At 39.1% G+C, this 25,212-nt stretch overlaps 1 protein-coding gene across 22 annotated transcripts in view; it reads right to left on the bottom strand.

Moving 5' to 3' along the window:
- VPS13B (vacuolar protein sorting 13 homolog B) overlaps positions 1–25,212 on the bottom strand; it is a 915,151-nt gene that overhangs the window by 39,017 nt on the left and 850,922 nt on the right. For all 22 annotated transcript variants that reach the window (XM_063669399.1, XM_054497603.2, XM_054497598.2 and 19 more), the window contains 10 exons: positions 20,472–20,735; positions 19,737–19,820; positions 19,385–19,560; positions 18,703–18,873; positions 18,163–18,364; positions 16,764–16,952; positions 14,271–14,417; positions 5,595–5,878; positions 2,806–2,933; positions 2,389–2,588 (listed from right to left, as the gene is read on the bottom strand). In XM_063669399.1, coding sequence (XP_063525469.1) covers positions 2,389–2,588; positions 2,806–2,933; positions 5,595–5,878; positions 14,271–14,417; positions 16,764–16,952; positions 18,163–18,364; positions 18,703–18,873; positions 19,385–19,560; positions 19,737–19,820; positions 20,472–20,735 — 1,845 coding nt within the window. The remainder of the gene's footprint in view (positions 1–2,388; positions 2,589–2,805; positions 2,934–5,594; positions 5,879–14,270; positions 14,418–16,763; positions 16,953–18,162; positions 18,365–18,702; positions 18,874–19,384; positions 19,561–19,736; positions 19,821–20,471; positions 20,736–25,212) is intronic.

Below are 25,212 nucleotides of genomic sequence, written 5' to 3'. Positions count from 1 at the left end.
ATCGGTATTCTGCAGCCTACATGTTAGCAGGTCTTCTCAATAACTGTTGGTCCAAAGAATACTCTGTGAGATTATACAACTCCTATGTGCATATTTCCTCATGCAACCCATTTCAAAATTCTACAACACGTGACTATCTTATTCATACAACGGAAGCAGAGGGCTTGACTGAAAAAAGTTAAAGGAGTTTTCTTCCTTGCAGCATAATGGGCATTTTATGGTGTTTTGATTTTGCTTGTTTAGGTCAGCTTTGAAATTCACAGACCAAGGGCTGAGGAAGGTTCCTGAAGACAAACTCCCTCCTCCAGAAGGACTGCTCCTTCCTTTCATCAGAGGACACAGCTCCCTTTGCTTCCCAGTGATTTATATGCCCTGGGATATTACTGAGGAGATGTCGGTGAGGGTCTGAAACAAATCTTCCTCCAGAGTAGGAAGTAAACCATGGTCTGCAGGACATATGGCACACAGCTCCTAAAAGATTAATGAGAACATGAGACTGCTGGGTTCTCAAACCACGGATGATAAGGGTGTTGGAAAGAGCACCTCCTCTTAGCTTTGAAGTATCCCTGACTACAAAGTTTTGAGGAAATTTAGAGTGAATGGGAATCCCCAAAATAAGGTTTGACAGGATGAATGTCTATTGTAAAGAAGTCCCCAGTCAAATATAAGCAAGATTTCAAAAATCTTCAAACCCGTGCAGGGGAGTTCAGGGACCCTTGAGAAGATTGCAATATTTATTTTGTAAATTAATGAGACTGGGAGCATCTCCTGAGGCTGCACAGATCCCGCGGGTTTTCACTGTTCAGCCCCTGAACACAGCTGATAGAAAGCACACTCCTGAGTAGTTTGTGGCCACTACAAACGCAGGTCTCCAGGGTGAGTGTGGCCCTCCAGTGCACTCAGCCATCCCTTCCCCTGTCTCCAGCCAGGCCCTTCACCAGTTTCCACAGCTACTGCTCTTCCCAGGCCCCTCCCTTTTTCCTTCTCTCCCTTAGCAGATCAGTCATTCCACATTTCACAAATACACTTCATAGGAGCTTTAATGAAATCTTGAGAGATAAGAAAGAATGCGCCAGGAGGACTGGGAAAGGGGGGTTCCAAGGAGTTTCATGTAAGGAAACAGCATGCATTGTGCTCAGAGCACCGGCTTTGCAGTCCGGCAAAACTGGATAAAATTCCAGGCTTTTTGCTTCCACTACATGCAAATTAGACCAAGGTACTTCTGGAGGTCTTAGTTTCTACTTCTCCCTCCGTGGAGATGATAGTCCCTAACTTGTATGGCTGTTGTCAAGGTTAGATGAGAATGAATGTAAAGTGCTTAGCACAATGCCTCGTATGGAGTAAGTGATTATTCAATGATAACCATTATCATTACTGTAAATGCATTTGCAACTTTAATATGTGGTTTGTAACCATTACAGTAGCCTACCTCACAAGCTTGTTGTGAAGACCAAATGAACTAATAAATGTGAAAGAACTTTTTAAAAAAGTATGGCACAATATTATTCACTCATAAAAACAAATGAAGTTCTGATCCATGCTAAAACATGAACGAAACTTGAGAACATTATGCTAGATGAAATAAGCCAGACACAAAATGATGAATATTTTATGATTCCACTTATCTGACACACTTAGGGCAGGCAAATCCATAGAGACAGAGACAAAGAAGAAGAGAGCTACCAGGGGTTGGAGGAGGGGAGAATGGGGAATTATTGCTTAGTGGGTACAGAGTTTCTGTTTGAAATGATAAAGAAGTTTCAGAAATAGTGGTGATGGTTATACAACACTGTAAATATATTTAATGTCACTAAATTATACACTAACAAATGGTAAATTTTAAGTCCAGAAGAAAGGAAATGCTAAGTTCTCATGCCATTTTCAACAAAATTAGTATCACTAACATCCAGACGAAGACAGAAACAAATCAAGACATTTTATCTGCTCAGGTTTTTAAAACTGTACTTATATTTGTGGGGTTTTACTAATTTTAAAATTACCAATTTTAAAATACACATATTTATCCTAATAACACACAAAAGAGGATTTGTATTATGATTGTACTAAAATCTGTACAGCTGAACTATGTTCTATCTAAATAAGCCTAACAATTTGATTTCCATTTCGACCTTGGATTAGATCCAAGATGGGCCTGCTTTTACTAAGTGCTCCTCTCTGGTCAATGGTTGTATAGTCTACTTTGCAGATACATACTTGAGTTTCAGAATTTATAACTTAATGAGGATGTAAAAATGGATACACATGCTGTCTCATACAGAGAAAAGATGTTCAGCATTTAGAAAATTGTGTTTAAAAATAGGCAACTGACAAAACCTCAGAAAAGGGCATTTTTCTTTGGGTCTTGGCAGGAACGCATGGCTCACTGACCTGTGTTCCCTGACTGTTGATGTCGATAGCATCACTCCACTCAGTTGTTACTTCATCTAGCAGTTCAACTCTCAAAAGGAGGCTCGGAAGTAAGTCTTTGGTCTTGCAGTCCGGATAACTGGAAATCTGATGATACAGCTCATGATGAATTGAGCACTCAGAGGGAATTTTTTTGCAATAAACCTCAAACTTTGGAATATCTGAAATTTAAAAAAAAGGCATATGCAAAATTAGCCCTTAAAGACAGAGACTTGGGGGACAGTAAACATAATGTGGCAAAAGAAACTTCTCAAAAAGAGATGATTAATACTTTTATTTAAATATTTTTTTCACAGGATCACAGGTAACTACTAAATCAAAAAATCCCAGAAAAAATACACATTTAGTATTATCTAAATTCGATAGTATAAAACATACCTTTAATGTTTTCCTTTATAAGCATTTTTACTGGACATCTGTTGTGGATAATTGCTCGAGGACTAGGGTCTTCTGAGAGGGTTAAATAAGTCACGCCAAGGTGTTCTTGATATGTCAGCACTATAGCCCTGGAAGAGAATCAAGTCAAATGACAGAAATGTTAAGGAATAAAAATGAATGCTCTCTCGTCTGGAACATGTTTACTTAGATTTGCAACATTCAGAACTCAAAAATATCTCTTTTATAACTCAGGGGAGATTTCTTTTCTGAAAATAGTAACATTTATAATATTCATAAAATACGATGAATATAATATTCATAAAATACGATGAATATAATATTCATAAAATACGATGAATATAATATTCATAAAATACGATGAATATAATATAAAATACGATGAATATAATATTCATAAAATATTAAAGGCAAACAAAATAATTCTATCACCCAGAGAGAACTATAGCTAACCTTGTGCTAATATTTCCTGTTGTTCTTTTTTTCCCCTATGCATATGTGTGTTAAACTCCTTCGCCAGGCAGGGTACTTTCTTCTTCCTTAAAAGTGCTTGGTAGGCTGTGCATGGTGGCTCACACCTATAATCCCAGCACTTTGGGAGCCAAGGCAGGAGAACTGCTTGAGCCCAGGAGTTCAAGCCCAGCCTCAGCAAAAGGGCAAAACCCCATCTCTACAGCAAAATACAAAAATTAGCCAGGTGCTGTGGCACACACTTGTGGTTCCAGCTACTTGGAAGGCTGAGGTGGGAGGAGGATGGCTGGAGCCTGGGAGGTTGGCTTAAGCCTGGGAGGTTGAGGATGCAGTGAGCCGTGATTGTGCCACTGCACTCGAGCCTGGGTGACAGAGCAAGACCCTGTCTCAAAAAAAAAAAAAAAAAAAAAAAAGAGCTGATCTTCTTTTAAAAGGACTACTAGAGAATTCGGGTGCTTGCTCTTTTTTTTCTAAAGGTAGGCAGGCTGATAATGTTTGCTGTCAATTTCCACAAGCCCATCACACCTTAAAAAAGGTACATTTTGATTAGCAGGAGCAAAGCTGTATTATTTGGAGCTAGAAAACCAGCTGTGTGAGTGAGTACAGGCTGCCTTCTGTGATGAAGAGAGAGAAATTTTCCTATTTAGATTACAGACTACCACAAAGAATATTTCATTGAAGCAGGAAAATAAAATTACCCTGAAGCCTAAATTACATAGAATAATTGTCAAAATTAATCAAAGAAATCAGATAATTTGCCAAATGTGGCCCTCAGCTGACTAAAAAGGGTCAATAATGCTCTAAAAAGCTTCCATTTGTCATCCATCTTATTTGCCAGTGTGAGTACTTCCCAAAGATTGTATTTGTGTGAAATGTCAAAGTAAATGGTCCATTAGCATTTGGTAAAAGCACATTAATCACACCATCTAATGTGTGCTATTGGTTGGATTGAGGGAAGGAAATAGATGAGGAGATGGGACAGCACGAAATAAATTCATTTTAAGAGTATAGCTCTTGGATAAACAGCAAAGTTCCTTTTTTAAAAGAGCCAAATTTTAAAAGAGCTAGGTGAGCCAACCTCAGATAATTTCTTTTTGATAGCCAAGAAGGCTAAGGCCAGGACTCAAGTATGGTACTTTCTGTCCAATATCTAGCTTAGTATTTATAGATAAGATTAAATTATACTGTAATTATCAGAATTTTAAGCTTAATTTCCAAATTGAGTTTTGTTTCAAATTTTGTTTTTTAAAAAATATTTTATTTATAGATATAAGTTCATATAGCTTTCAAAAAAACACGCTTAAACTCACTATGCTTAACATCTCCAACCAGAATGTAAGGATAACCACTCCTCTACAGTGTAAAAGATAACAAATGTTTGTAAAATCAAGGATTTTGTGAATACTGTGAAAGAAGGAGGGATGTGTGGAGAACAGAACCTTACCGTTATGAATAACTTATTTAAAATATTACTATTAAAAATCTCTCGTCTTTTAAAATATTACATCAAAAGAGTTAGCATTGCTAAAATCTCAAAGTCTATAAATTCATAATCATGAAAATAAGGTACTTCTCATAAGGGCACAATATGTTTTCTTTTGTAGCTGTTATACTATAAATAAGTTATTCTTGACAGCTGCAGAAGGGACATTTTACATGCAAGACAACCACATAATAGAAGTCCAGTATGAACAAACCATTATATGTCTCTGGCTTGATTCTGTGGTTGTTATTTGCATAACTGGTAATCGGTAATTGGAGCAACTTGCGTGCAGGAACAACCACAGAACAGAGTCTTCTGTGACTTGTGTTTATCTAAGTTATCTCTCTTAATGACTTTTTTGAGAAAAATTCCATTTTGAAGTAAAAGTAAAATATGGGAAAAGAAAAAGGTTTTCCAACTTGACTTGCTCATATTTTAACCCTTATTTCTTATAATTTTATGGAGGCTAAGAACTCATAACAGGTAATTTTTTCATTATGATATGATCTTTTCATACGATGCTATTTGTATGATGATACATATGATCTTTCCATATAATGACATTCTGTGGTACAAGTACCATCATTTCCCCCCAGCGTAAGCTCCATAAGGGGAAAAATCCCTTAAGTAGTATGCTGGGACAAGCCATATGTGATCATAACACTTGACCCACTGTATACAATGTCTAGAAGTAATTAAAAATAAAGCCTAATATTACATATGGGGAGTCCTGCGACCATTCTATCTCTCTTGGCATCTAGATGAACAGCTAGACTGACAAGCAAAGAAGACAGACATTTATATAAACATAAAATACCTGGTACAGAATCCATTTTCCCGGAAATTCCCGAGGGGTACTGCCACACTCTGTCTGGGAAACTCTGGTCTAACTATAGCTGGCAGGCTCCAGCACTGTGAGCTGTCAGCACCTGGGGCAGGAGAAAAGCCCAGCATGATCTGTTTCTGAAGCAGGGATGCATCAAGTACTGACTGACTGATGTCAGGCATCAAGTCCCAGCAAGGAAGGGAGCTGGATTTCATAGCAGGCTGCTCTCCACCTGGACAAATGCTAAAAGTGGCACTGTCTGGAACATGAAAATACTAAAAAAAAAAAAAAAAAAAAAAAATGCAAAGAGCACATTAGCTACAGTAATACAGCAGAATTAAACTTTTTAAAGCATATTTTCTTTTCTTTTCTTTTTTTTTTGAGACAGTCTCGCTCCATCCCGCAGGCTGGAGTGCAGTGGCACCATCTCGGCTCACTGCAGCCTCTGCCTCCTGGGTTCAAGCGATTCTCATGCCTCAGTCTCCCAAGTAGCAGGGACTACAGGCACACGCCGCCACGCCTGGCTAATTTTTGTATTTTTAGTAGAGATGGGGTTTCACTATGTTGGCCAGGCTGGTCTCAAACTCCTGACTTCAAGTGATCCGCCCACCTCGGCCTCCCAAAGTTCTGGGATTATAGGTGTGAGTCACCACGCCTGGCCCTGTAAAGCACATCTTCTAAGACACCATCTATAACTATGCATTTTTAGAAAGAGGCTGGGTTGGGGACATGAGAATATTATGAATCCTGTCCCCATGAGAATGTCCTAATGAAATAATTAGAAACAGTGAGAATACCACAGATGCTCAAGTCCCTTATACAAAATGGCATAGTACTTGTATATAACCGTGCCATCCTACAGTATAACTTAAATCATCTCTATATTACTTACAATACTTGATAACATGTAAATGCTATGTAAACGATTGTTATACTGTATTTTAAAATGTGTATTTTAAAAATTGTTGTATTGTTAGTTTATTTTTTCCTGAATATTTTTGGTCTATGTTTGGTTGAATCCATAACTATGGAACCTACAGAGACAGAGGGCTGACTTTACCACAATGCATTGTAAGCTTAAAAGTATAAGATTTTTATCCTATTTGATTAATCTAACATAATTTTTAGGAGCTGAAAGCAGGAGGTAAAAGTGCAGACAAAGGTAAAGAAAGATAATACTTTCCTATAAAACAGTTTCAATAGCATAAAACAATAGCATACCACTTAACATTTTCTGTTTTTAAGTTCTCTTAATACCTCTCCTTACGGCCGGGTGCCAGTGGCTCATGTCTGTAATCCTAGCAATTTGGGAGGCTGAGGCAGGTGGATCACGAGGTCAGAAGTTTGAGACCAACCTGGCCAATATGGTGAAACCTCATCTCTACTAAAAATACAAAAATTAGCTGGGTGTGGTGGTGGGCACCTGTAATCCCAGCTACTCAGGAGGCTGAGGCAGGAGAATCGCTTGAACCCAGGAGGCAGAGGTTGAAGTGAGCCGAGATCATGCCATTACACTCCACCCTGGGCGACAGGGCGAGACTCTATCTCAAAAAAAAAAAAAAAAAAAAAAAGAAAAAGAAAAAAACACCAATTCCCGGGCAAGATGGCTGAATAGGAACAGCTCCGGTCTGCAGCTCCCAGCGAGACCAACACAGGTGGGTGGTTTCTGCGTTTCCAACTGAGGTATGTGGCTCATCTCACTGGGATTGTTTAGACAGTGGGTGCAGCCCAAGGAGGGTGAGCAGAAGCAGGGTGGAGCATCGCCTCACCCGGGAAGCACAAGGGATCAGGGAACTCCCTCCCCTAGCCAAAGGAAGCCATGAGGGACTGTGCTGTGAGGGACGGTGCTATCTAGCCCAGATACTACGCTTTTCCCAGGGTCTTTGCAACCCACAGACCAGGAGATTTCCTCCGGTGCCTACACCACAAGGGCCCTGGGTTTCAAGCACAAAACCAGGTGGCCATTTGGGCAGATACCGAGCTAGCTGCAGGAGTTTTTTTTCATACCCCAGTGGCGCCTGGAATGCCAGCGAGACAGAATTGTTCACTCCCCTGGAAAGGGGGCTGAAGCCATGGAGCCAAGTGGTCTTACTCAGCAGATCCCACCCCCCAGGGAGCCCAGCAGGCTAAGATCCACTGGCTTGAAATTCTCACTGCCAGCACAGCAGTCTGAAGTTGACCTGGGATGCTCCAGCTTGGTGGGGGGAGGGGCATCCACCATTACTGAGGTTTGAGTAGGCGGTTTCCCCCTCACAGTGTAAACAAAGCCTCCAGAAAGTTCGGACTGGGAAGAGCCCGCCACAGCCCCGCAAAGCCTCTGTAGCCAGAATGCCTCTCTAGATTCCTCCTCTTTGAGCAGGGCATTTCTGAAAGAAAGGCAGCAGCCCTAGTCAGGGGCTTATAGATCAAACTCCCATCTCCCTGGGACAGAGTACCTGGGGAAAGGGGCAGCTGTGGGCACAGCTTCAGCAGACTTAAACATTCCTGACTGCCAGCTCTGAAGAGAGCAGTGGATCTCCCAGCACAGTGCTGAAGCTCTGCTAAGGGACAGACTGCCTCAAGTGGGTCCCTGACCCCCGAGCCTCCTGACGGGGAGACACCTCCCAGCAGGGGTTGACAGACACCTCATACAGGAGAGCACCAACTGGCATCTGGTGGGTGCCCCTCTGGAATAAAGCTTCCAGAGGAAGGAGCAGGCAGCAATCTTTGCTGTTCTGGAGTCTCTGCTGGTGATACCCAGGCAAACAGGGTCTGGGGTGGGCCCCAGCAAACTCTAGCAGACCTGCAGAAGAGGGGCCTGACTGTTAGAAGGAAAACTAACAAACAGAAAGCAAAAGCATCAACATCAACAAAAAGGACAACCACGCAAAAACTCCATCTGAAGGTCACCAGCATCAAAGACCAAAGGTAGATAAATCCATGAAGATGAGGAAAAACCAGCACAAAAAGGCTGAAAATTCCAAAAACCAGAATGCCTCTTCTCCTCCAAAGGATCAGAACTCCTCACCAGCAAGGGAACAAAACTGGATAGAGAATGAATTTGACAAATTGGCAGAAGTAGATTCAGGAGGTGGGTAATAACAAACTCCTCTGAGCTAAAGGATCATGCTCTAACCCAATGCAAGGAAGCTAAGAACCCTGATAAAAGGTTACATGAATTGCTAACTAGGATAACCAGTTTAGAGAAGAATATAAATGACCTGATGGAGCTGAAAAACACAGTACGAGAACTTTGAGAAGCATACACAAGTATCAATAGCAGAATTGATCAGGTGGAAGAAAGGATATCAGAGACTGGAGATCAACTTAATGAAATAAAGCATGAAGACAAGATTAGAGAAAAAAGAATGAAAAGGGACAAACAAAGCCTCCAAGAAATATGGGACTATGTGAAAAGACCAAACCTACATTTGATTGGTGTACCTGACAGTGATGGGGAGAATGGAACCAAGTTGGAAAACACACTTCAGGATATTATCCAGGAGAACTTCCCCAACCCAGCGAGACAGGCCGACATTCAAATTCAGGAAATACAGAGAACACCACAAAGATACTCCTCAAGAAGAACAACCCCAAGACACATAATTGTCAGATTCACCAAGGTTGAAATGAAGGAAAAAATATTAAGGGCAGCCAGACAGAAAGATCCAATTACCCACAAGGGAAGCCCATGAGACTAACAGGGGATCTCTCGGCCAAGAGAAACTCTACAAGCCAGAAGAGAGTGGGGGCCAATATTCAACATTCTCAAAGAAAATGTTTCAATCCAGAATTTCATATCCAGCCAAACTAAGCTTTATAAGTGAAGGAGAAATAAAATCCTTTACAGACAAGCAAATACTGAGGGATTTTGTCACCACCAGGCCTGCCTTACAAGAGCTCCTGAAGGAAGCACTAAATATGGAAAGGAAAAACTGGTACCAGTCACTGCAAAAACAAACCAAAATGTAAAGACCATCAACACTACGAAAAAACTGCACCAACTAATGGGCAAAATAACCAGCTAGCATCATAATGACAGGATCAAATTCACATATAACAATATTAACTTTAAATGTAAATGGGCTAATGCCCCAATTAAAAGGCACAGGCTGGCAAATTGGATAAAGAGTCAACACCCATCAGTGTGCTGTATTCAGGAGACCCATCTCATGTGCAAAGACACACACAGGCTTAAAATAAAGAGATGGAGGAATATTTACCAAGCAAATGGAAAGCAAAAAAAAAAAAAAAAAAAAAAAAAAAGCAGGGGTTGTAATCCTAGTCTCTGATAAAACAGACTTTAAACCAACAAAGATCAAAAAAGACAAAGAAGGGCATTACATAATGGTAAAGGGATCAAGGTAAGTGAGCTAACTATCCTAAATATATATGCACCCAATACAAGAGCACCCAGATTCATAAAGCAAGTTCTTAGAGACCTACTAAGAGACTTAGACTCCCACACAATAATTGTGGGAGACTTTAACACCCACTGTCAATATTAGCTCAACGAGACAGAAAATTAACAAGGATATTCAGGACTTAAAATCAGCTCTGGACCAAGAGGACCTAACAGACATCTACAGCACTCTCTACCCCGAATCAACAGAATATACATTCTTCTGAGCACCACCTAGCACTTATTCTAAAACTCACCACATAATTGGAAGTAAAACACTCAACAAATACAAAAGAACAGAAATCATAACAAACAGTCTCTCAGACCACAGTGCAATTAGAACTTAGGATTAACAAACTCACTAAAATCCACACAACTACATGGAAACGGAACAACCTGCTCCTGAATGACTACTGGGTAACTAATGAAATTAAGGCAGAAATAAATAAGTTCTTTGAAACCAATGAGAACAAAGACACAACATACCAGAATCTCTGAGACACAGCTAAAGCAGTGTTTAGAGGGATATTTATAGCACCACATGCCCACAGGAAAAAGTGGAAAAGATCTAAAATTGACACCCTAACATCACAATGAAAAGAACTAGAGAAGCAAGAGCAAACAAATTCGAAAGCTAGCAGAAGACAAGAAATAACTAAGATCAGAGTAGAACTGAAGGAGATAAAGACATAAAAAACTTAAAAAAAAAATCAATGAAACCAGGAGCTGCTTTTTTGTTTTTTGAAAAGATCAACAAAATAGATAAGACTGCTAGCCAGACCAATAAAGAAGACAAGAGAGAAGAATCAAATAGACACAATAAAAAATGACAAAGGGGAGCTCACCACTGGTCCCGCAGAAATACAAACTACCATCAGAGAATACTATAAACACCTCTATGCAAATAAACTAGAAAATCTAGAAGAAATGAATGAATGCATGGACACATACACCCTCCTAAGACTAAACCAGGAAGAAGTCAAATCCCTAAATAGATCAATAACAAGTTCTGAAATAGAGACAGTAATTAATAGCCTACCAACCAAAAATGCCTGGGACCAGACAGATTCACAGCCAAATTCTACCAGAGGTACAAAGAGGAGGTGGTATCATTCCTTCTGAAACTATTCCAAACAATAGAAAAAGAGGGACTCCTACCTAACTCATCTCATGAGGCCACCATCATCCTGATACCAAAACCTGGCAGAGACACAACAAAAAAAGAAAATTTCAGACCAATATCCCTGATGAACATTGATGTGAAAATCCTCAATAAAATACTGGCAAACCAAATCCAGCAGCACATTAAAAATCTTATCCACCAAGATCAAGTCGGCTTCATCCCTGGGATGCAAGACTGGTTCAACACACACAAATCAATAAATGTAATCCATCACATGAACAGAACCAATGACCAAAACCACATGATTATCTCAATAGATGCAAAAAAGGCCTTTGATAAAATTCAACACCTCTTCATGCTAAAAACACTCAATAAACTAGGTTTTGGTGGAACATATCTCAAAATAATAAGAGGTATTCATGACAAACCCACAGCCAATATCATACTGAATGGGCAAAACCTGGAAGCGTTCCCTTTGAAAACCATCACAAGACAAGGATGCCCTCTCTCAGCACTCCTATTCAACATAGTATTGGAAGTTCTGGCCAGGGTAATCAGGCAAGAGAAAGAAATAAAGGGTATTCGAATAGGAAGGGAGGAAGTCAAATTGTCTCTGTTTGCAGATGGCATGATTATGTATTTAGAAAACCCCATCATCTCAGCCTAAATCTCCTTAAGTTGATAAGCAACTTCGGCAAAGTCTCAGGATACAAAATCAATGTGGAAAAATCACAAGAATTCTCATACACCATTAACAGACAAACAAAGAGCCAAATCATGAGTGAACTCCCATTCACAATTGCTACAAAGAGAATAAAATACCTAGGAATACAACTTACAGGGGATGTGAAGGACCTCTTCAAGGAGAACTATGTACCACTGCTCAAGGAAATAGGAGAGGACACATACAAATGGAAAAACATTCCATGCTCATGGATAGGAAGAATCAGTATCATGAAAATGGCCATACTGCCCAAAGTAATTTATAGATTCAATGCTATCCCCATCAAGCTACCATTGACTTTCTCCACAGAATTAGAAAAAACCAATTTAAACTTCATGTAGAACCAAAAAAGAGCATGCATAGCCAAGACAATCCTAAGCAAAAAGAACAAAGCTGGAGGCATCACACTACCTGACTTCAAACTACACTACAAGGCTACAGTAACCAAAACAGCACGGTACTGGTACCAAAACAGATATATAGAACAATGGCACAGAACAGATGCCTCAGAAATAACACCACACATCTACAACCATCTGATCTTTGACAAACCTGACAAAAACAAGCAATGAGGAAAGGATTCTCTATTTAATAAATGGTGTTGGGAAAACTCGCTAGCCATATGCAGAAAACTGAAACTGGATCCCTTCCTTACACCTTATACAAAAATTAACTGAAGATGGATTAAAGATTTAAATTAAGACCTAAAACCATAAAAACCCTAGAAGAAAACCTAGGCAATACCATTCAGGACATAGGCATGGGCAAAGACTTCATGACTAAAACACCAAAAGCAATGGCAACAAAAGCCAAAATTGACAAATGGGACCTAATTAAACTAAAGAGCGTCTGCACAGCAAAAAAAACTATCATCAGAATGAACAGGCAACCTACAGAATGACAGAAAATTTTTGCAATCTATCCATCTGACAAAGGGCTAATATCCAGAATCTATAAGAAACTTAATCAAATTTATGAGAAAAAAACAAATAACCCCATCAGAAAGTGGGCAAAGGATATGAACAGACACTTCTCAAAAGAAGACATTTACGTGGTCAAAAAACGTGAATAAAAGCTCATCATCACTGGTCATTAGAGAAATGCAAATAAAAACCACAATGAGATACCATCTCATACCAGTTAGAATGGCAATCGTTAAAAAGTCAGGAAACAACAGATGCTGGAGAGGATGTAGAGAAATAGGAATGCTCTTACACTGTTAGTGGGAGTGTAAATTAGACCAACCATTGGAACAAAGTGTGGCAATTCCTCAAGGATCTAGAACTAGAAATACCATTTGACCCAGCAATCCCATTACTGGGTATATACCCAAAGGAATAGGAATCATTCTACTATAAAGACACATGCACATGTATGTTTATTGCAGCACTATTTACAATAGCAAAGACTTGGAACCAACCCAAATGCCCATCAATGATAGACTGGATAAAGAAAATGTGGCACATATACAGCACAGAACACTATGCAGACCTAAAAAAGAATGAGTTTATGTCCTTTTCAGGGACATGGATGAAGCTGAAAACCATCATTCTCAGCAAACTAACACAGGAACAGAAAACCAAACACCACATGTTCTCACTCAGAAGTGCGAGTTGAACAATCAGAACACATGGGCACAGGGAGCGGGGACATCACACACCAGGACCTGTCAGGGGGCGGGAGGAAAGGGAAGAAAGAAATACCTAATGTAGATGACGGGTTGATGGGTGCAGCAATGGCACATGTATACCTATGTAACAAATCTGTATGTTCTACACATGTATCCCAGAACTTAAATTACAAAAAAAAAAAAAAAAAAGGAAAACATCTAAGATGCAATGGAGAGAAAAAAAAAAATCTCTCCTCTCTTAAAATATAACTATTCATTTTAATTGTACAAAGAACTGAAATTCTTAGATTTATTTTGCATATATTCTGCCATCAAGATGTTAACATAAATGAGCTAGTACATTTCCACATTTATTCTCCTCGTAACCACAGAGCTCACTGCTCGCAGATCCATGGCTCAGTTAGGCCCTAGCCTTTTGCCTGCATGGCTCCCCCAGGCACTGCGGCCTGTGAGACAGACGTGTTTTTCCATGTGACCCAGAAGCCAGTCCTCAGGACTATGTCTCTCATTGTAGGAGTCTAGTGAGCATGCTAGAGGACTGGGCTGGAGCCTCTAAGCAGATGGGGCACAGGCAGGACTAATCCAGCAGTGTGTCAGGGCCTCCTTCTTGGTAGGATTTCTGCTCATTAATTACCTTGGAAGCAGTGACCATGACATTCACGGTTTTAATTACAACAAAAATAAGTGAATTTCTCTTTACCTACATTCACAGTTAGCTTTTCATTTGCTGTAGGTTAAAGAGAAGTTGATCCTATTTATTGTTTCTTTATCAAAACTTAGACAAAAGAATCATGTTATGATTTGCTTACCTCCTTTCCAGAATGGGGATTGGAGACAGATAGCTGTGGTTTATAAAATATTTGATATGGTGTATTATTGATTATTGTAGTTTTGTCTTCAATCTGAATAATTTGTATACCTTGCTGTACCATGGAGGAAATGCAGAACTGACATAACTACAAGATAATTGAGAAAAAATAATTTTGACAATACTGTAAGGCATATCAAAATCTCTTGAGTATTCCTAAAAGGCTATTTTATCTAATTGTCTGCCAGGACAGTACCAATTTTACCTTTTTTTTTCCCCAGAATATTTAATGGTGTTTCTTTCATTCTCAGAAATGTTCTGGCCCCTGTCAGTATTTAGCCTACAACATGGTGCGTTAGCAGCCCTGTTACTTTTGCTGCTGTTCTGTAGTGACAGATAAGACTTGTTTTCTGGTTATTTTACCAGTAACCTCACGAAGTGTTTATTTAGAAAACATGTATATGTAAATAAATGCCACTCATCTTACTTGGCAGAATTCCACCCAGCCTCCCTCTTCCTCCTCCTCCTCCTCCTCATGGTCTCCCAGCAGCTACCTCACTAATGCCTATGATGAACCAAGGAGAGTTCTGAGAACTTCAGTAATGAAGACAATAAGGATTGACCTTCATATATTGCAATATTGTGTTCCACTAGTTTCAAGTGCTGTGTACATATTAACTCACAAAATCCTCACAGTACCTACATGGGGGAGTTACTATTATTAACCCCATTTTACAGAAGAGGAAAGTGAGGCACAAAGAAGTTAAGTAATTTCCCCAAGGTCACAAAGATGAAGAGGGTCTAACTAGGGGGTTGGAACCCATGCAGTCTGGCTCTGTGGTGCTGCTCTTAACCACTGCATGTATCATTTCATTACCTTATCATGTTATGTAAGGAACTGATGCTCAGAGAAGATGTTTCTTGCTTAAACATACCCATCTAGTTAATAATATCAGAACATTGGTTTTCAAAGGGTGGTCTGGGGACCCACAGGGGATCTCTGGGCATGGGTTCCCATGGTCAAAACTATTTTTATAATGATAGTAAGATGCTATTAATCTTTTACACTTGAATTCTCTCATGAACGTACAGTGGAGTTTTCCAGACGTACATGACATGTGATGTTATTACTGTGATAGCTAATGGAATATATATTTGTATATTCTTATGTTTTAAAAGTTTCTGTTTTAATTTCTAATCTGGTAAATATTGATATAACCCACAGAAACAAAAGGTCTTTGGGGGTTCTCAATAATTTTTAAGAGTATAAAGGGGTCCTGAGACTAAAAAGAGTATAAAGAGGTCCTGAGTCACTACCAAAGCATAATGAGACATCAATATGTTTTCCAAAAGTACATTCATTGATTCACAAACATTTATTCAACACTTGCTGTGGCTACTTTGTTAGGTGCTAGAGGTATTGGGTGTTGACTGAATATTATAACATTTTTTCCAGGTTTTGATGGTAGTTCTCAACTTACAACTATTCAACTTTGGGTGATTCATGCTTACAGCTCTTTGCCATTTACACCCATGTTACAGTACTTTGGCCGTCAGAGCATAAACATGTGTTGCCCAGACAACTTTGAGGAAATGGATACCAGCCTTGAATGCTGAAGAAAGACCAATTTCTTTGTATCAGGGAAATTTATTTTTTTAAAAGTCACCAAATGACCCTAACTTTTCTCAAAAGACTTTTCAAAGACACCTGTCAAAAATCTAACTTCTCCCCTGAAAAAGGTCAATCTGAATTCTACTACTCTGATGAAGTATCCCTTCTTTTTCTAATTTGGGACAGCTAAAATAACGATGATATTAGAAGTACAGCATAAAACTTCTGCATGGTACACTATGATATTGTACTTTCATACATAATGTGATTAGTTATATTATTCAGCTAATTGTTTTCATAGGCTTTAGATTTATGCTGAAAAGCTACATACCATTTATATTTAAATGACTTATGTTTTTTGTATCCATCTCTAAAAACATGGACACCAGTCCACTGTTCAACAATATAACTTCCTCATATAACAGTGGTTCTAGGAGAGAATTCGAATTGATCCACATCATTTTGCTCAGGATGTCCTTTCCAGAAATATAACCTTTGCTGCAGGAAGAGCCTTTGTCCTTTCACTCTATGCTCAGAACATTAGTGAATCTACTTTCTGCTCTAAAGAAGGAGGCCAAGTACAATTTGTGGATATTTTGGAGTAAGTTCATTTTCTCTCCACATACTATAAATCAAGTTACTGCTGAGTATTCTGAAATAGAACAATTATTGGATAAATTATATGACACAGCTTTTACCACTGGTAAAGAAAAAAAAGCACTGTAAAACAGAGAGATCTAAGAAGAAATCGAATGTACTGTTATAAATTGTTTAGAACAAGTAATATGAAAAAGGTATTAAAAAGAAAAAGGCAGATTCATTTTAGACAGGTTAAGGGGATGGCATGCTATTTCCTCCCAGCCACATAGAATTTGAACTTACCTTCTGATGTCCTGGAAAAGCACCAAGTCTTATTTCAGTATCAACAAACGCTTCTTCATCCAGTGTCACAACTTCACCATTACCTCCATCTTTCCACTTTGGAGATGTCAGGTTATGGACCAGTTTAATTGCTACTGACTTGTGCACAGTGTTTGTATTTGCCCAGTATATTCCAATTTGAAAAGCTTCCTGGAAAAATAATGCCTCAATTATAAAGTAATTTTCTTACCTTTGATATTTTTTACTTCAATCCTCAGGATTTTAAAAAAAATATTATCTAATACGTCTACTAAGGTAACCAAATATCCCTCTATGGTGTGTGTGTGTGTGTGTGTGTGTGTGTGTGTGTGTGTGTGTGTGTGTGTGTGTGTGTGTGTGTGTGTGTGTGTGTGTGTGTGTGTGTGTGTGTGCGTGTGTGTGTATTTTGTAATGGCAACGTACATTTTATTTTGGCTCCCAATGTATTTTTTTTTTTACTCACAATGGAATTTGTATTTACAGAAGGGAGGGGAAAACCAAACCCAAACAGTGACTACCCTGTAAATACCAAAGGCTTTAAAAAACTGAAGGTTTCATCTCATTTGACAAGAGAATAATATGCAACATTAGGTCCACATAGGTCAACATTCCAATTCCATAAGGTAACATCATCTGATTATTTTACAGATAAAAGAAAAAATGCAATTAAATAAAGATGTTTATGACCGGGAGCTCAAAGAATGATTCCGAAATTGTTCTCTATCAGAAAGACATTTTATTTAGGAGTTACTTTTACTCTATTTTTTTATAGATTTGTGTGTCTTCTTGAAACAGACTAGCCTTATAAAGAAGGTTTTGTGACAGAATATAAAATCTTCCTGTGATATTCTAGTTTGCAACTAGGTTTCTTTCTGTGTCAGCAATCATTCCACATTGCTATAATCAACTGGGTAGACATGCATAATTATGAACATCCAAGTCCACTTATAAAGGAAGAGGGTCCCTGACAAAAACAGTTGCTCTGAAATCCTCAATATCTTGCAGACTGCAGAGAATTTCCAGAAGAACAGCAAAGAGTACCTAGGGTATGGATAAGCACACATGATGGCTCTATTTCCTTAATATATACTGATAGACCAGCCCAAATACTTGTCAAATATCCTATACCAATGGAAATGAGAATGTAACTAATCCAAGTTATCAAATTTAATGGTAACTCAAGCACCAATAGTGTTTATGGCTAAAAAAAAAAAGACATCAGAAAAGTCCTTGAATATCAAAGAACATTCCATACCTCTTACATATGCATCTAAGAATTTTTCACAACTGATTCATTCTGTTAAGATCATAAAAGCAACTTTACAATAAAATCTACTTGTTGAGAGATAAGAATTCGTATTAGTTAAAAAAGTTATAGTACCTGAAAATTAGGAGGAATAATAACTTTGCCAGCAGGAACCTGTAGAACAATTTTCTCTCCTTCAAATAGCCAGAGGTCCCATTTGGATTCATTGATAAGCAGGGCCCAGGGCAGAAGTTCTATCAACAAAGTTCTAACATATGGCTTCCAGATTGACAGCTTCACTCGCATTGGGCTATCCCACTGACTTAGCTGTTCATTCCTGTTCCAAAAACCACATCCAAGAGACTCAATGAAATATGATAACTTTAATATTTGTGAAATATGTTTAAAGATTCCAAACACACCATGCTCCTGCATGATACCTCCTCATACCAGAATCTTTCAGTGCTAAATTTGCACGCAGGAGAAAGCAACTTTTCATGCAATTATGATCTAGATCATGAATAAAGAAATCTACAAAATACACCTACTAGATGATAAAAGGTAAGAATCTGACAGATACATGCACACACCACTTATGGTATTTAATATTTTTGTGAAAGATCATTTGTTAATGTTGAGAAATTTTTGTAGAAAAAGATCACTGAAGAATATTACCTGTCAGAATCCTTCTTATTATAGGGCCATATGGGTTGAAGAGACTTTTCTGGCCCATAGAATTCATCAAGGATCTGATTAACTGTGCCTCCAGGGTGTACCTTAGTGGCTATTTGCTTAATGAGGGATGTTGAGATGGGAACTGCACAATCTGAAGGATCATATTCTTCTCTAGGAAATTGAAATACAAACCAAGAATAAATATCAGATTTCTAAAGTGGTATACAATTTATTGAAAAATATCTAACTACAAATGTATTATTGACCAACACCTTTTTGGTAGATAGAGTCCCTTTATGGGACAGTGTGTGGATGATCTGGGCCCTGGCTTTTCCTCTTTCTTCCCCCACCCCTCAATTCCTGGGTGTTGATCTCTATTCACATTTTCTTTCACCACAGAAGTCATATGTCAATGAAATCTAAATTAAATTAAAAGTTTTGATGATCCCTGCTGGTTATTTCTGAGTTTAATGAGAAAGCCTGATTTTTATCTAAAACTACAGATGAGACTAAGAGATCACTAGGCAGGGCAATTTTAAAATAACATTCTCATAAGATAAGAAATCATATAAAAAACTCCCTCCACTCCCATCTCCCTACCCACCCCCCACCCTCCCCAGTGCAAGGTTACTTTTCTACTTCATTTCTCCTAGGAAAATGTACAGAAGGATTTTTCTATTACCTTGCTTGGAATGTCAGGTGATGTACAAGGTCAGGTTCTATGTTTTGCAGTGGTTTTTCCTGCCCTTTTCCTGGAATAATTTGTGTTTCACTCAATCCCAGACTCCTTTTCTCCAAATGTATGATAATGGGGTCTGGAAGATGACTCCTCAGGATAAAAAGAGGGCTGAACACAATCTATAAAAATAAAGATAGAACAACTTTCATATTTGCTTTGTTGCAGTATTCCAGCTGTTTGATGCTGAAACAAACTTGTAATAAATCTCTTCCCTGGGTCACTCTGACCTTAATTTATTTCAGAATAGGAAAGGTCAGAGTCATATACCATATTTTAGGATTGGAAAAGCACTCACCATTCGTTGTTGCACTTGAGAGTTGGGTTCTAAAGTCAAAACTGTGCACCAGACATAAATAATGGAACTATTTGAAGATGGCACCTGCACATGAAATAGAAAAGGGTCCTATTGAATACTAAGCAGTTTACTAATTAATCAAAATAAGGCACAGATACATCAGTTTGGAAGATTAAAAAGAGTTTAAAGTTTAGGGAAAAAGCCATTATTTAAAAAAACGAAGCAAAAACAGACTTCATTATGGCAGAAAGCAAATGTGCAGTGAGTGAGTCAACGGGGCCAACTCTTTCCATAAAGACAAAGAGATTTGCATAAGGAGAGATATAAGACTAAGTGGCAAAATGAAAGAGAATTTATCCTTTATGGGAATGAAAGTGATGATGGTAAAGACTGAGGAAGAGATAAAGTAACAGACCATCACAAAGATCCTTAAGTGAGGAGGATACCACCCCCACAGTCCCACCCCACCCCTAACCCTGGGACAGCAGAATCTTTTTCAAGATATCACTTGCATCTGGGAGGGACAGAGTCTTGGCTGTAAGAACTACTGGAACTGATACAAATGTATTGTTGTGGGATGGGGAGGAAACAGTTTGAGAAGTACTGTTCAAAGCCTTTCACTCCTCTTTTTTATATATCACTTTTTAATAAATTAAGTGCTGCACAAGTAAAGAACATTTTGAGAAAATTTCAATGTTAAAGCTGCTCTATTCTAGATTGAACTTCTTTTCAAACCTGAATGACAATGCTGTACTCAGGGGCTTTGGATTCCAGGCACACATCTCTTGACCAGTCTTCATCTCCTTTGGCCTTCACACACAGCTCCGTCAGTTCATTGTTTTCTAGTATGTATGAAGGCAATTTCTGTTTGGCTGTGAGGCAGTCAAAATGTTCCCGAACTACAGCTTGTCCATCTTGACCAATGTAATGCTGAACGACTTTTAGTTCTATGCTTTGAGACAAGTAACTACAGATGACCTGTCTTCCACAGATGATAATCTAAAAGACAGTAAGTACATAAGGCTTCATCAATTCAGACTTCATTAACTGGAAATATGTTATCGTTCAAACAGAGTAAACTATGTTGATGTTAATGGAAAGAAAATGGAGTAATTAGCTTAAACAGAACAAGAAGGAAAAAAGACTTGAAGTCAAGAAAAAATTTTGCTTTGGCCACGTTGAGTTTGCAGTATTTAAAGGACAGACATGTAGGAGTCCAGTACTCAATTAGAAATGCCGGTCAGGTGCTGGCCAGAGAAAATGTGGAGGTGGAGATAATGATTAGTGAAAGAAGAGCCTTGCAAACATGCACAAGCAGAAGATAGTTTACCTGAAAGAGAGGGTAGAAGCTCAAACCCAGAAACTGACCAATACTCCAGGGGCAGACTCAGGGTGAGAAGCTAGAAAATGGGGCCAGAGAAGAAGGGGTGAAGGAGAACAGAGGTGAATCAGGGGATAGCAGTTTTGCTGAAGCCGTAAGAGAAGTGCCTGCCCAGGAGGTGGCAGTGAATCTTGTCAAGTGATGTAGAAATGGAAAAGACTGGGAATTGAAAATCATTTAGCTCTGGTAACTGAGAGGGCAATTGTGATCAATCTATTCCTTGAAGTTGATTTTCAAGGGTTTATTGCACTCTTACCTAGTAAGAAATCTCTGTATAAACAGATAATACAAAATCTTTAAGGCAGATATCTAATTTTTTTTTTATTTTATTCAGTTTATTTATTCAGTTTTTTTAGACAGGGTCTTGCTCTTTCGCCCAGGCTGGAGTGTAGTGGCATGATCACAGCTCACTGCAGTCTCAATCTACCAGGCTCAAGCAATCCTCCCACCTCAGCCTCCAGAGTAGCTGGGTCTATAGGGAATGCACCATCCCACCTGGCTAACTTCTGTGTTTTTTTGTAGGATGGGGTTTCACAGTGTTGCCTAGGCTGGTCTCAAACTCCTGAGCTCAAGTAATCTTCACACCCCAGCCTCCCAAAATGCTGGGATTACAAGCATGAGCTACTGTGCCTGGCCTAAACTGCATAAGTTTTATCTTTATAAACACACAGATTTATCCACTAAACCTATGGGTTATTCAACTTTACACCCAGATAAGAGAGGATAGTTCATAGTAGGTATTAAGAAATGGGGGCCTTGGCCAGGTGCGGTGGTTCACGCCTGTAATCCCAGCAGTTTGGGAGGCCAAGGCAGGTGGATCACCTGAGGTCAGGAGTTCGAGACCAGCCTGACCAACATGGACAAACCCTGTCTCTACTAAAAATACAAAATTAAGTGGGCACGGTGGCACATGCCTGTAATCCCAGCTACTCAGGAGGCTGAGGCAGGAGAATCGCTTGAACCTGGGAGGTGGAGGTTGCGGTGAGCCGAGATCACGCCATTGCACTCCAGCCTGGGCAACAAGAGTAAAACTCTGTCTTAAAAAAAAAAAAAAAAAAAAAAAAAAGAGAGAGAGAGAGAGAGAAAACAAATGGGGGCCTGGTAGAGGCCAAGGTTAGGAGTTTGAGACTAGCCTGGGAAACATGGCAAGATCCCATCTATGCAAAAAATTTAAAAATTAGCTAGGTATGGTGGTGTATGCCTGTAGTCACAGCTACTTGGGAGGCTGAGGCAGGAGTATCACTTGAGCCCAGGAGTTCAAGGCTGCAGTGAACTATAATTGCGCCACTGTACTCCATCCTGGGTGACAGAGCAAGACCCTATCTCTACAAAAAACAACAAATGTTTTCTTAAAATTGGTTGAAATTGAAAAGATAATGCAAAATTTAATACGGCGGTGAATTCTTTCACAAAGCAAATCCTTCCGTAATATGAATATTCACCATGATTGGAGAAAATAGGACTTTCACATACTGAATTTCCTATTTGTAATATTTTTCCAGAATACCACACACACACACATACACAGTATATGTACAAGTCTAAGCATATGATGTTTAATTTTAATATGTCAACTTGACTGGGTCATGGTATGAGCAGACATTTAGTCAAACATTATTCTGTGTGAGGGTGTTTCTGAGTGAGATGAACATTTGAATTGGTAGACTGAGTAAAGCAGATTGTCTTCCCCAACATGGGTGGGCATCATCTAACCAAATGAAGACCCAATCGAAGAAAAGGCTAAGTAAGAGGAAACTCATTTTGCCTGACTGCTTGAGCTAGGGCATTGGTCTTTTCTGGCCTTTGGACTTGGAATGAAGCATCAGCTCTTCTTGGGTCTTGAACTTGCCAGACTTTGGACTGGAACTTACACTATTGGCTCTCCTGGTTCTCTGGCCTTTGTAATCAGACGGGAGCTACACGTTGGCTCTCCTGGGTCTGCAGCTTGCTGACTGCAGATCTTGGGACTTCTCTAAGATTATGTCATGTTTCATAATCACAAGTCAATTTATAATAAATCATTCTTTTTCCACACACCCATGCATGTACATGTGTGCATGCGCGGGTGTGCACACACACACCCTCTCATCAACGCTGTTTTTCTGGAGAACACATTCTCACGGCAACCTTAAAAAGTAGGTGCTACTATGACTCCCCATCTTAACAGAGAGAAAATTTAACAGAGATATTTAATAACTTGCTTGGTGTTACCCAGTAAATCTGGCCCAGAGTTTGTTGATCATCACCCTGATAGTCTGTCTCTCATAAAATTAATATCTACTCATTAAGAAAAGTTAGAAACCATAAAAAAGAAAGTAAGGGCTGCTCTTCATAACATAAATGTGTCAGACACCATTGCTTCTCTTCCCAATAGCTGTTCTCTCCTTTCCTCTTATTGTTAAAAACCCTCACTTGATTTGGTTAGGTATCAAAAGCCAGCAAAGTACTCAGGGAAGGCAGACACCTCCCTTGGCCCCCAGTGGCTGTATCATGATTGGTACAAGCCAGTCCTGTTAATTCCATTCTCCTTTTGCCATTGATCAGGGTAAACATGGAACTCTGTTTTGGCTAATAATATGAGAAGGGAAGACTGGTAAAAGGCTCTAGGAAAGATATTACTCCTTGATAATAAGGGAGACAGTTTGAGAAGAGAAGCCCTTCTTTTGGGTCACAGAAGCTGTTATCAGAGGATGTATACAGCTTTAATGCCATCTGAGACCAGGCAGACAAATCGAAGAGGATGACAGAGAAGCAAATACAACACTGGATTGCTCAGCCAGTACTGAACCAGCCTTCTTCCTCCTCGTTACGTGAAACAATAAACATAAAACAGTATCTGCCTCATTAACTTGCTATGAAGATTAACAAGCATATTTTGTAACTTCAAACTCAAAGCGTCCTAATTGATACATTTTCCTATGTCATCAAGAGTTCTCTGAAACCATCAATTTTAATGAACTATTATTTACACCAATAAATATGAATAACTATTTATAAATGAACTATTATTATTATCACTATTTTTAGATGGGGGTCTTGCTCTGTCACCCAAGGTGGAATACAGTGGCAAGATTTCAGCTCACTGCAGCGTTGAACTCCTGGGCTCAAGGGATCTTCTTGCCTCAGCCTCCTAAGTAGCTTGGACTACAGGCACATGCCACCATGCCTGGCTAATGTATTTTATTTTATTTTTTGTAGAGATAGGGTCTGGCTATGTCGACCAGGCTGGTCTGGAACCCCTGGGCTCAAGTGATTCTCCTGCCTCAGCCTCCCAAAGTGCTGGGATCATAGGCATGAGCCACTACACTGGGATGAACTATTATTTAATCAAAAGAAACCTGCTAGATTGAGGAACCAAAAATTAAATGTCATTGTTGTTTTAATTTGCGTTATTTGAATGGTGAGGTTTAGCTTTTTCTCATTTATTTCTCAACTATCTGCTTATTTGAATTTTCTTTAGAAGCAGCACATCTGTAAAACCAAGTTGTGCTTAATTGTTATATTTCCCCTAGATACTCTAGCCATCATAATCTTTTAAAACTATGCTTTCACAATAACAAACCATAAAAGTCAACTGAACTATGATCCTAAATTAGGAAGCAAGCTTTTCTTTAGCATATGCTAGGGTTACTAGACACTCATGATAAGTCTTATGATGCCATAGCATTGCCTAACTTGAAATAAACCTTTGAAAACTCTGAAGCATTATTTAACTCTGGTATTCTTGATGTGCCCAAGCCTGGCAATATATGCACATGGCTCTTGCTTCAGAACCTTTGGACCCCAGGAGATTTAGAAGAGAATTTTGCTGTCTCTCAGAGAAACCACAGAATCTCCACAACCATCTGGGACTCACTTTGTTTAAAGACAAAGATCCTCTTGGTGGGTTTTTATAGTCTCATTTTCAACTAAAAAGCCTGTTAAATAGGCTTTCAAATTTGATAAAAAGAAAATTCTTAAAAGTGGCCAGGCAGGGAAGGCTACTTTAGATGAAGGAAAATCCAAAAATGGTCACTCAGTGGAGTAGTGTGCTTTCACGGCTGTTCCAGGGTTAGGTTCAGGAGAGCTCTATCTGCTTTTCTTCAAAGTGGCAAA

Source organism: Pongo pygmaeus, chromosome 7, assembly GCF_028885625.2.
Source record: "Pongo pygmaeus isolate AG05252 chromosome 7, NHGRI_mPonPyg2-v2.0_pri, whole genome shotgun sequence".
In the NCBI taxonomy this organism is placed as follows: Eukaryota; Metazoa; Chordata; class Mammalia; order Primates; family Hominidae; genus Pongo; species Pongo pygmaeus.
This window is presented reverse-complemented; position numbering and strand designations above follow the sequence as displayed.